Source organism: Coffea eugenioides, chromosome 2 (genome assembly GCF_003713205.1).
Source record: "Coffea eugenioides isolate CCC68of chromosome 2, Ceug_1.0, whole genome shotgun sequence".
In the NCBI taxonomy this organism is placed as follows: Eukaryota; Viridiplantae; Streptophyta; class Magnoliopsida; order Gentianales; family Rubiaceae; genus Coffea; species Coffea eugenioides.
Genome location: NC_040036.1, coordinates 76,253,792 through 76,265,712, shown reverse-complemented (window position 1 = coordinate 76,265,712; position 11,921 = coordinate 76,253,792). Strand labels below are relative to the sequence as shown.

General features: G+C 35.3%; 2 protein-coding genes across 2 annotated transcripts; both read left to right on the top strand.

Moving 5' to 3' along the window:
• The first annotated feature begins 9,024 nt into the window (after positions 1–9,024).
• Positions 9,025–10,286, top strand: LOC113760299 (putative nuclease HARBI1). Its single transcript, XM_027302854.1, has 3 exons — positions 9,025–9,225; positions 9,306–9,531; positions 9,617–10,286. Exons 1-3 carry the CDS (start codon positions 9,025–9,027, stop codon positions 10,102–10,104), a joined length of 915 nt encoding a protein of 304 aa, XP_027158655.1. The 3' UTR covers positions 10,105–10,286.
• Positions 10,287–10,885: 599 nt separating this feature from the next.
• LOC113760700 lies at positions 10,886–11,921 on the top strand. The gene is made up of 2 exons (XM_027303381.1): positions 10,886–11,094; positions 11,229–11,921. The coding sequence occupies exons 1-2, from the start codon at positions 10,921–10,923 to the stop codon at positions 11,748–11,750; spliced, it is 696 nt and encodes a 231-aa protein (XP_027159182.1). The 5' UTR covers positions 10,886–10,920; the 3' UTR covers positions 11,751–11,921.

Sequence of the window (11,921 nt, the reverse complement as noted above, 5' to 3'; positions counted from 1 at the left end):
GCGCTTAAAAAAATGCGGGTTATTCACACTTAGTCCCTAAAGTTTTAGGGGTAGACATACTTTATTATCTTCAAGTATAAAAATATGTACTTTACCCTAGTTAGAGTTAGAAATGTTATAAAATAAAAAAGTGAGGGTAGTGACATTATGCCTTAAATATTTATGACTTATGAGACCATATATAACTTACTGTTATTTTTCTTTTATTGCTAAAAGACATGTATTCATCTTCTCAATAGTATCTACTATAAAAACATATTAAATTGATCTTCAGCCCCTTTTCTCAATGATCGCCAGACTCAGTAAGGTCAGCTTTATAAGAAGATTCAGTGGATTTCACATTTTCACCCATCTAGGATGTTATCCATCCAACTACAAGTGAAAAGGAAAACATGATGGATGATCTCGGTAAGGTCACGGGGACAGATTTCTAGTGCATATCTTCAAGGCTCGGCACGTCCATTACAGTGGAATTAGTCCGCAGAAACTTAAACTAAAATATTCCCACTTGCCTTTTCTCTCCATGCATCTACCTAATAATCAGCAGGTAGTAGCTCTAAACATCTACGCCAGCAAAGCAAAGTCAGAACACAATAGCCAGGACTGACTCTAATTTTGTTCTTTTATTTTCTCTTTTTTTTTGTTTTTATTATTTTGGAACATACCTAAATGAATATGAGGGGGAGCGTTGAGATTTTGGATCACTTCACTCATAATTAATTTTGAGATGAAAGCCAAAATTTGTTATCAAATCTCTTAGCAAAATCCAACGCTAATTGATTTCTCAAACTAACATAATGGTATATCTGCAAAAATATTAGCAAATAGCAAGACCAAAAGAAGGACAATCTAACGGGAAATGAAAAACACTAAGAGAGAATAAGGTTTCAAGGAAAAACCAAAAAAACTGTAGACTAAAAGGCCTATTCTTGTTTTAAGACAAAGAGTTAAAATTTTTTTGTTTGCGACTTTGTAGGATAGAGGAAGAAAGCAAAAGATAAAAACTTGGAAATAGGAAGATAAAAGAATTGATTAACTCGCGGAAGAATCAGGACGGCGATGACAGTAAAAGAGAACGTCTGCAGAGTTGTTCAAAAAGGGGAATAGAAGAATGGAATTATACATCCATGCCCGTAACTTTTCCAGTATTTCTTTTTATACAACACGGGCAGGATTTGCAGCAGCCCGGTGGGTTGATGGGTGGTGTTTGGGAGAAAATTCAATTTCATGGAAGAGGCCAGAACACGGGTCCTCTTGTGCATAAGCAATTATGTTTTTCATCAAACGAAATCTCATACAAATTTTTCAAAAAAATTAGTATGTTTTTCATGATCATATTTTTAAATTATTTTTTTATCTCACATACATCAAATTGTTATAATACATTTTTCTTCTTTTACAAAAATTTCAAAAAATAGCAATCCAAATGAGATCGAATATTTATACATAATTTGATTCTATAAAACAATAGAAAAACTATTTCCTGTCTAAACATGCTTTTTGGTAAGACATGACTAATATAAAAGGTGAAAATTATTGATACTCATGAAACAAAAAGATGTAACACAAATTATTGGACCAGTAACACGTTGATCCAATTCTTTTGTCAAGTTCTTCTCCGGCCAGATTTAATAACTACAATTTCCAATTCATCACCACTATGAAATGATTTCACTTAAGACCTTATGTCAATTCGGAAGGATAGAGAAAATAAGAAGGGGAGGACAAGGAAAAACTAAGGAAATGAGGGTCCAGTTAAGAATGAGAGAGAAAGATAAACACAAGCACCATTCAGAGTGATACAACTAGTTCCGTTCAACCGCACCACAAATTTTTAAAAAAAAAAAAAAAACATACACACACACACATTGTTATCAATATATATGCGGCAAAATGACAAAAATATGCAATCATTCAAGGCCTAAAGTTCACAACTTTACACCTACTAAGACCTAATAAAGGAAAGGAATTGAAGGGGAAGAAATAGACAAATAGTGTGTCCGTCTGAATTCCCAATTTTGTATATATTAGAATTACATATACTACACAATATTATTATTTATAGAATTAATCTTGCATGTAGTGATAGTGTGAATGACAGTATACAAATGGTAATAGTGTATATATCATCAATATATATAACATTTACTCTTATATATATAACAATTTCTTGACTTTCATATAACTGTTTATGAAAGTTTTCAAGGTATTAATTACTCACCAAATTCCTTCTAAATGGTTGATTTTAACTAGATTTAATTTATCCACGTCTTTTGCTGTCCCACCATGATTTCGATATAGAGAAATATAGACCATTATCAGATAACAATTTATTTTTTGTTTTAATCTACATTTTTTGGTTTAACAACTTTATTTTGTTTTGACTTTTTGGTTAAATAGTTATTAAGAGCAAGGGTATTATTGTCAATTTATAACATTTGATAAAAATATTTAGTCTTGTCAAACTAACAGGAGAAGTAAGTGAGATTTTCCAAAACTCAAAGGAGTTGAGTGATATTATGAGAAACCTCAGGGGAGGTTTCTGAAATTATTCCTTTATTCTCTCTCTCTCTCTCTCTCTCTCTCTCTCTAATTATTTTGGAACATACCTGAATGCATATCTGCGAGGATCTGCGATGATTTCTCGAGATGCATGCACATGAATGCCTCTATCCTCCAGGTGCTCTTCATTTCAGTTAGCATTATTGTATGGTCTCTGCATTTAGATCCATAATCTGTTGTTCTGTCTCCGTTTAAAACCAACAAAGAAGAAACAAAATGGGTACGTAGCCAAGGGAATATCTTATGTTAATAGATTCATGGGATAATTTCAGAAACCTCCCTTGAGGTTTCTCACAATCTCACCCCCCTCCTCTAAAGATTTTTAAAATATCAGAAACCTCCTCTAAATGTAAGTAGTTGGTATTAAATCCAACCCAATTCAAAAAGATAAACAATAAAAAATTGGGAGTTGGAGAGAGAAAACAACCTAATACCACAAATGCTCTCAAACCTTGCATTAGCGAGATAATTTCAAATGAACAGCGCCTAAGCAACTTAACAAAAATGAAATTTTTGGAGAGGTTTCTGAAACAGAAAATCAGTTAAGCATAATCTACCATACACAAACAACAACTATATCAACATAAACTGCCAAAGAATAAAAATTTTTTAGTACAAAATTCATAGAGACTAATATGAAGATGTGGGTTAAAGAACTCTTGAATCCTCTATAATCAAGGTGAAAATCTTCACATATGGCTTATAATCTGCTTCTCTTACTCTAATTGAAGTGACTTCTTACTCTTGCAATTTTCTATGTCATACATCAACCAGAGTAGAGTGCCTGAATTTAGTGTCCTTTTTTCATGGCATTTTAGATATTATTTGCACTTCTAAATTATGGTTAATTCAGTTAATCATATTTATAACTATTTTAAGTAAATTTGTCCAAATGATTGTGAAATATCTGATAAGTTGTATGGGTATTTAAGTCATTTTATCCATGATAATGTAAGAAGTGGGACCCAATATTCTACTAGTGGAGGTCCCTGATAGTTTGAAAACCTCAGGGAAGGAAAGTGAGATTATCAGAAACCTCAGGGGAGGTTCTGAAATTATCCGTAGATTCATTACTACTTATGGCAGTGGTGATTCTGCAAGCCAATATCTTACAAAAACCAACGTGATTACATTGTTTAGCAGTGGTAAGTTGAGGAGAACGATGGCAAAAGCCTTGGACGATTACGGCTGAAGATCCAAAAAAGAATGGAATCTTCACCTGAAGATCCAAGGAGGACTAAATGCTTTAATGGATCAATTTAACTGATGTTGGACCTGAAGATGAGAAAAAGACCTTGGTGAAAGGTCAAGTCTGAAGAAGAAGGTAGTAAAACATTTAAGCTAAAGTGGACGAGTTCACTATACTGATCGATCGACAAATTAACACTTGTCATTCGGCCATTAAAAGTTAAATCACCGAAAGGAGGTAATGACAGTGGCCTAGTCTCCATATTACAGCCGATCATATATTGCATGCACCACGCCCTGGTAACCATCTCATAGTTACATATCAGTATGAATTCGAAAATTTTTCTGTTTAAAATCATAAGAATAATAGCAAATATCATGTTAAAAAAGGATGACTAGTTTGTTTTGCTGAATCTTGTGATCATTAGTATAGTTTTGTTACTTATTTGTGTTGTCTAATTTATTAAATGTGAACTTTTTTGAATGGTAAAATGTGTGTATTAATTGTTTCTAACTTTTAATTATTTTTTTTTCTTTTACTAATACAACTTATATAAATGCATAACGGGTATTTATGGAATAAAAGTTTCACCTCTCTTCTTAAAGTACTATTTTAATATTACTTTTTCTAATTGGACTAATTTTGTTATCAAAAACTTTAATCTCAGGGGAGATTTGTGTAATTTTGCAAATTTCAAGAGAGGCTAGTGAGATTTTCAGAAATCTCATGGGAGGTTTAGGAAATTATCTCTTAAAAAAATGATTTATCTTTCATACATTGGCAGTTTATATATTATTAGGTATGGATACATGATAATTAATTTTGATTTGAATTTAAACCTCAAATTTTGTATACATAACATGAAATATTATATATTGGCTGACCATGTAACGAAAACTATGGTGGTAAAGTAAGCTAGACCTATCAAAAGAGGGTCACAAAAACTCATTTTGACATCCAGGGCATGATTAGTGGGAAAGCCCAACAACGGTGACTGGCTGATGTTCGGCCTACTTAACATGGCTGATGAGTGATTGCCCATTGACAGTTGACCCTGAGCCCCATAAAATGATACTAGGCTGAGCCCAAGGAGTTTTGGATCTGCTGACAAGAAATGAAGTCGGACCAGTCATGTAGATGAATTAGTACTTCAGAGTCTGTAAATACTGGGAAAGGGTTTAATTGAATCGTAAATTAAGAGAGATTATAAAGAAGAAATTTTGAATTCAACGCATAGCATTTACAAAAGTAAAATAAAAATAAAAATTACAAAAAGAAGCCCCTTTTGACTTTTGAAGAACTGCATGGTTGGAGAACCTTCCAAAAGTGTCCATTGTTGGTGGCAACCAGTTGTAGATGAGTTAGCAAAAGATGTGTGCTCTAGTGGTACTGCCTTGACCATAAAAGGAAGTGGGTCCTCACATCTCCTAAACTATTTCCTATCAGACCAAAAAAAAATTACAAATAATCTCCTTATAGTTTCATTTTTTGTCACACGATTCTCTAATATTTTAAAATATTCATTTCATTCTCCTATAATTTTATGTAAAGTAAGAATTAGACCGAAAATAACATATCCAATGTCATTAGTTAAAATATCAATAATGCCCTTACTTAAATGAAAAATCATACAATGGCTTAATCATTTTATGTAAAACTATAAGGGGATTACGTCGATAAGTGCAAAAATCACAAAGAAATAAAGTGAATATTTATATAAATCATAGGATTAAGTATACAATATGATTTCATCACGTGCACTTTTGGAGTGTGCCTTGTATAATCGCCGTAACTGGTTATGCATTCCATCCATTTTTCACTTAATTAATACAAAATCACAGAAGGGTTTTTCATATGGCTATTTTGAAACCTTAAGTGGGCCATCTAGCATTATGCAAAACTACAAGAGGTTATAAGTAATTTAGCCAAAAAAATGGAAATATTGTCGCTCTTCTATAGTATATTACATGAAGAACAATATTCCCTCCCTATCTCAATGTAAGCAAGAAATAATTAATGATGCTTTCTATATATATATATATATATATCCTTTTACTAGGCAAAAAATAAAGAATAGTTATCACATGGAAAGGCAATTGAATGCTTATATTAGTGTGTTTGGATAGTAAATTATTTGGGATAATTTTTCAAAAAAAAATATTATAACACTTTTTTAATGTGATGTACATGAGATAAAAATGTTGTTAAATAATCTATTGATTGTGCAAGTAAATAAAAATTTATGAATAAATTACAATCCTACCTACATTTTTAATGTGAATTTTCAACTAAGGATGCATAAAACAATTCCTTTATGAGATGCACATACACTGAAAGTAAAGAAGACACGGTATGGTAGGTAAGTGAGACGACTTGCATGTCTCTTCCGGTCCTCCCCTGAGGAATATGAGCTTATACTTTTTGACTATCACCTTGACCATGTGGAAACAAAAAATCAGCAGACACCCTGGGAACCACATTGATGCTAAACGTAAAGGAAAACTGAATGGTTGGACTTAGATGGCAGATTGAATTGAAATGTTCCACTAATGAAATATGTTAAGTGAAATTTGGTGATCAGTAAGTCGTACAAATGCACCGCCAAGATGAAGCAACAAGAGAAACTGAGAGACGTGAAACCACTGCAGCTAATAAAAGCTTTCGGTTCTGTTTTTTCAGGGCCGCAAACGGCTTCAGCACGTTTTTTTTCCAATAATATGTCTGATATGCGCTTGTTTTTGTGTTACCCGTGCTGTAAAATGAAGAAAAGGATTAAAAAGAAGCAGCGCTTGCCCTTGTTCTGGTTCTAAGGTGAGGGTTGGGTGAAGAGCCAGCCAACCTAGAATACGAGGCCTAATTAACACACATTAGCACCTTAGAAACTCCGAAAGGCCCAGCCAATGGTAAAAGGGCGGCATTGTCAATCCGATGAGAACCCCACAGAGCTGGTGTTAGGAGAGAGGGGGGGGGTTGGTTGGTTGTATGCGGTTGAATTGAGCATAAGTCTTGGTCAATGATGGAGTCAGAAAAGTTTACCCAGCACTCAGAGAAGGCAAATGCATGAGCATAACATGTGATCAGCACCTCATAATTAATATTGCACCCTTTCAAACTCGGAAAAAATCTAAGGTGGTGTCAAAACACCTCTTTGATCTAATAAATATCTGTATAACTACTAACTCCTAGGGTCTGTTTGTTTGGAAGGAAAAGGTTTTCCGGAAAACATTTTCCATATTTTCTTTTGTTTGGTTGTCAATTATTTTGGGAAAATAATTTCCGATAGAAAATCAATTACACCCAGCGGAGGAAAACAACTTCCTCATCTGTCTTTGTGAAGTTATTTTCCTTCCTGAAAAGCAGTCTTCTTTTTCGCAGCGACATCTCCTCATCTCCAGCAAATAAAAGCTTTCAGTCCAACCAAAAGCCTCCGGCGACATCTCATCAGCAAACAAATCCCTCCTTCTTCGCAGGCGGCATCTCCAACTCCGACAAAGACCCAATTTCGGAGGTAACAGATCATCTCCCTCCCTCTCTCTCTCTCTCTCTCTCTCTCTCTCTCATCTCTCTCTATTTTTAAAAGCTGCCAATATCAACGGTCATGTGTGGATGCGTTTGTGTGAGTGTGAGTTTGTGTGGTCCATTTCTCTAGTCATCGGAACTAGACTTTGCCATTGCGGCCGGTAACCATCTCTCTCTCTCTCTCTCTTCAGTCAGCTTTTTGTTGGTGAGCTGTGCCCGCTATTGTGGATGCGTTTGCTTATGCAGCCTCAGAAGCTTGTTTGACGGCATAAGCACAATCTGATTCCCGTTCCTACAATAGCATTTCCAACAAGGGTGAAGATTCCTCAAGTATTTCCAGAGGTATGATCTCTTGTTACTTGTTTTTTCCTCCCTTTTCCTTTGAAAAATTGTCTACAATTACTGGTGTAGATTCTTGAAGTTCCATTTGAATGAATTTTTAGATTCCCGTTCCTACAATAGCTTTTGTTTTAGTTTGTTCTTACCTGATTAGGGTTAAATCTGATTTGATTGATGCTAATGAATTAATTTGGCTGCTGAGTTTTGGGGGTTTTAGACCATTTGTAAAAGTTTTAGTGAATTCATTGAGTTTGTGAAGCCACGGGCTGATCCTTGCCGTAGCTGCTTGATTGAAAAGGGAATATAACCGTGGAAATACTTCTGTCTTAATATACTGAAATCTTTCCTCAAACGAAATGAAACACAAGCAGGGCATCTTCCCAAGTCAGTGACTCTTGAGTAAGGTCTGATATTCCAGTTAGTTGTAGCTTTTCTACCAATGTCCTTAGGACGGTTGGATCTGCAGAAGAGTCATTACTCCTGCTGTAAAGAGACAATAGATCTTCATACAGCTCAATATCGGGGGAGTCAATCCTTCCTTTTGCTCTTCTGAACTGAGAAAGAACAAGCTCAACCTGCAAACAGAAAAGTTGTTTTCTGATTTATTTTCTCAGGAAATCTTCAATTCCTTTTGCAAGTTGTGATAACAAAGCTAATTGAGATCATGATATTGTTCAACTTATGCTGTGAACCATCATGAACTTAACTCATAGGAGGTACTCAGACCTAGCTGGTAAGATAATGATGGACCAAGTAAGTACATGTAACATATTGGGCTATAGAAAGTGGACCGCATCTCAATATTGCTGAACAGGTAAGACAGAGACATTTTTATCTGAAACTTCTTTAAACACCTGCAGGGCACTTCTGTTTATGTGCTATTTTTTTTCATGTATATCGGAAAGATCCCAAGATATGTTTCTAAACACCTGCAGTGATATGTTTCTAAATTAAAAGGTCAATCCCAAGATATCCCATGAACGATCAATCAGTTTCTTTTGAGGAGCATTTGAGACCCCTGCATCACTCTGCAATTGAGACCCCTGCATTACTCTAGCTTTTTCTGGTACACTACTAATAGTCTACTGCTACGTGAATTTTCATAGATGGATCCCGGTAGTGATGATGATGAGGATGCTATTGTAATTGGTGCTGCCACTTCAGTCCTAGCAGCAGGATATGCAGCTCTTGAAGTCTATAAAACTCCAGTTGTTATATACCTAAACCACCTCATGTTAATAGGGAGCGAGCTAGAGAGGATTACATGGATAGCTAGCATATTATATGGAAGTAGTTCGTATTGTATAGACCAAATTAGAATGGACCAAACTACATTTTTCCAATTACTAAATACTCTCACCATTAGAGGATTATTACAACCTACCATTCATATGTCAGTGAGAGAGCAATTGTTAATGTTTCTGCAAATAGTTGGCTATAATTTGAGGTTTCGAGTGGTTGGGGGGTACTTGTATAGGTCAACTGAAACCATACACCGCTATTTTTCCATTGTACTTGATGCCATATTGAAACTATATCCAGATTTAATACAATTGCCAAATGGTGTGACTCCACGAGAGATCCGTAATAGTCGAAGATACTACCCCTGGTTTGCTGTAAGTCTAGTTCTTTGTATAAAAATTAATTAACTCAAATAGTAGAAATTATTTTATATCTAATTGATATCACAAAATAGGATTGTGTAGGGGCTATAGATGGGACACATGTTGTTGCAAGTGTACCCCTTGAAATTCAAGGAAAATTTCGAGGTCGAAAGGGTTACCCAACTCAAAATGTGTTAGCTGCTATTTCTTTCGACCTCAAGTTTTCATACGTGCTTGCTGGTTGGGAAGGATCGGCACACGATTCTCGTGTTCTTGAAGATGCTCTTACAAGACCAAGGGGTCTACAAGTACTGCAAGGTACTTGTCTTAATTTATGTGAGTCGTATAATTATGCAAAACATTGTTAGATTAGGCAAAAGTAACTTTTTTTTTTCAATTTTAGACAAGTACTATCTTGTAGATGCTGGATATGGCATTCGCAACGGTTTCATTCCTCCTTATTCTGGAGTTCGATATCACCTAAAGGAGTATGATGACAATCCCCCTCAAAATGAAAAAGAGCTTTTCAATCTTCGTCACTCCTCATTGCGAACAACCATCGAACGAGGCTTTGGTGTTTTAAAGAAACGATTTAAGGTGGTGGATAATGATCCTTTTTGGGATTTTAAAACCCAAGTAGATGTGATTCTGGCATGTTGTATCATACATAATCACATTATGGGTATAGCTCCAAATGACATGTTCATGGAAGAGGTCATTCAAGAGGAACAATCTGAAACTCCAAATGTTCTGACTGAACAAGCATCTTACACACAGCCTTATCAAACACAAAGTGAGAGACGAGCAGAAAATAGAGAATGGGCAAGGAAAAGAGACGCAATTGCACATGCTATGTCTGTAGATTACATGCAAAGAAGACAAAGTAGATAATCTAGATGGTGGTTGTAGTTTCTTTTTTAGTTTTGTTTTGTTTTATGATAATGCTGGTTCGTTGGATGCCATGTAAGGTTGTCTTTGGCTCTATATGAGTGATTTATCTATGTAGAGGTCTCGGCGTTCTGCCTGCATATATATGAATAAATCTGCCTGATCATTGAAAGATTGCAGAATTTTTACAACCCTGATTGTGATTATTTTCATTTTTCGCTTTGGATGAATGACTTGAAGCTCTTAGAAACTCTTACAGTGTTGACAAGAAGCTCTTAGAAACACAGGATCATCAAACCGCAGCAGACATAACAGTTTCAATTCAGTTTGAGGTTGGTGATTTTTGGCATATATGTTTTTCTAAGTTTTTGAGTAGTAAGGGTCTGCAAAGATTAGAACATGCATTTTGGCCAGCAATGTTGTCACTGTCAAATGGTGGTACAATTGTTTAACTACTCTTGAACATGAAGTAGAAAAATCTCTTGATCTGCAAAAACTTCTGCCTATATGATTAACCTTGCATCTCTTGTTGTCCATTGAGAATTAACTTATGCTCTCCAGGGTCATGATTTTCATTCTTGTTGCAATTGTTAATGTTTCTGCAAATAGTTGGCTATAATTGTTATAAGTTTGTTTTATTGGTGATGACTATTGAAATTGATTAATTTTTTGAAGATGGGCAAGAAGGGAGAGAAACAGTTTAGGTGGTCAAGACCTATGGAGCGTTTGATGCTTGAGATTCTTGCCGATGAGGTGAAACTTGGGAATAGGCCTAGCAATAGCTTTAAATCAAGTTCATTTACACGTGTGGTAGATGCCATGAAAGATAAGTTTGGGGTTACGTGCTCGGTAGACCATGTGGAAAATCATCTAAGAACAGTGCGATCATCTTGGTCCACCATAGTAAAAATTCGTGAAAAAAGTGGATTTGGCTGGGATGATACTTTGAAGATGATAACGGCCAGTCCTAGTGTGTATCATGCCTATATCCAGGTAATTTAATGGAGTTAAGAATGTCAAATGAGGACTTCTTGTTCTTTTGAATTTTTGCACTAAACCTGGATTTGTTAGTGCAAAATTGGATTTGTTATATTGTTGATTGAAATTTCTGGTTTATGATTACGCAGAAAAATCCAGGTCATGACAAGTATATCCAGAATAAAATCGAGTTGTATGATGAAATGGCTGTTGTGGTTGGGAAAGATCTGGCCACCGGGTCTTTTGCAAAATCATTTGTCGATGTGAATTTGGAAACTCCATTTGTTCCTAAGACAAGTGTGGAGACAAGTGAAGAGACAAGTGTAGAACAAAAGGATGTGACTAGTGCAAGATCCTCAGAAGTGAGAGCAACATCATCGGGAACCAAACAACATCGTAAAAGAAATCGCAGCAATGAAGACATTGAAAAGATGTCTCAACAACTTGGAGAAGTGGCAGCTGCTTTGAACAAAATTAGTGCAAACAAGCTTGATGTCAACCAACTACATGAAGAGATTATGAATATAGAAGGGTATAGCGAAGAATTTCTGGACTTGGTATTCGAGCATTTGGTGCAAAATGAGAAGCTAGGAAAAGCATTTATGGCGAAGAGTCAAAGACTTCGTTTGATTTCTCTCGAGAGGTTCAAGAAAGATTGGGGCGTTGAATAAAGTACTTTGAAGTTGCAAATTCTACTTCGATGGCATGAGAGGAGTTTTGGTTGTCTTTAGCGAAGTTTTGTATATTCTGTAGCAAGCATGCTTATTCCATGGTACATGGGTTTAGTATGCAATCTGAAGTGCATGTAACTGAATTTTGTTTTCTTTAGGAAGGAGGACAAT

Excerpts from the sequence above, each read along its gene's own strand:
- LOC113760299 (XM_027302854.1), top strand. The coding sequence starts at position 9,025 with ATGTTTCTGCAAATAGTTGGCTATAATTTGAGGTTTCGAGTGGTTGGG. Across the intron at positions 9,226-9,305 it reads GATACTACCCCTGGTTTGCT|GATTGTGTAGGGGCTATAGA; the intron begins GTAAGTCTAGTT and ends ATCACAAAATAG. Across the intron at positions 9,532-9,616 it reads GGGTCTACAAGTACTGCAAG|ACAAGTACTATCTTGTAGAT; the intron begins GTACTTGTCTTA and ends TTTCAATTTTAG.
- LOC113760700 (XM_027303381.1), top strand. The coding sequence starts at position 10,921 with ATGAAAGATAAGTTTGGGGTTACGTGCTCGGTAGACCATGTGGAAAAT. Across the intron at positions 11,095-11,228 it reads TGTATCATGCCTATATCCAG|AAAAATCCAGGTCATGACAA; the intron begins GTAATTTAATGG and ends ATGATTACGCAG.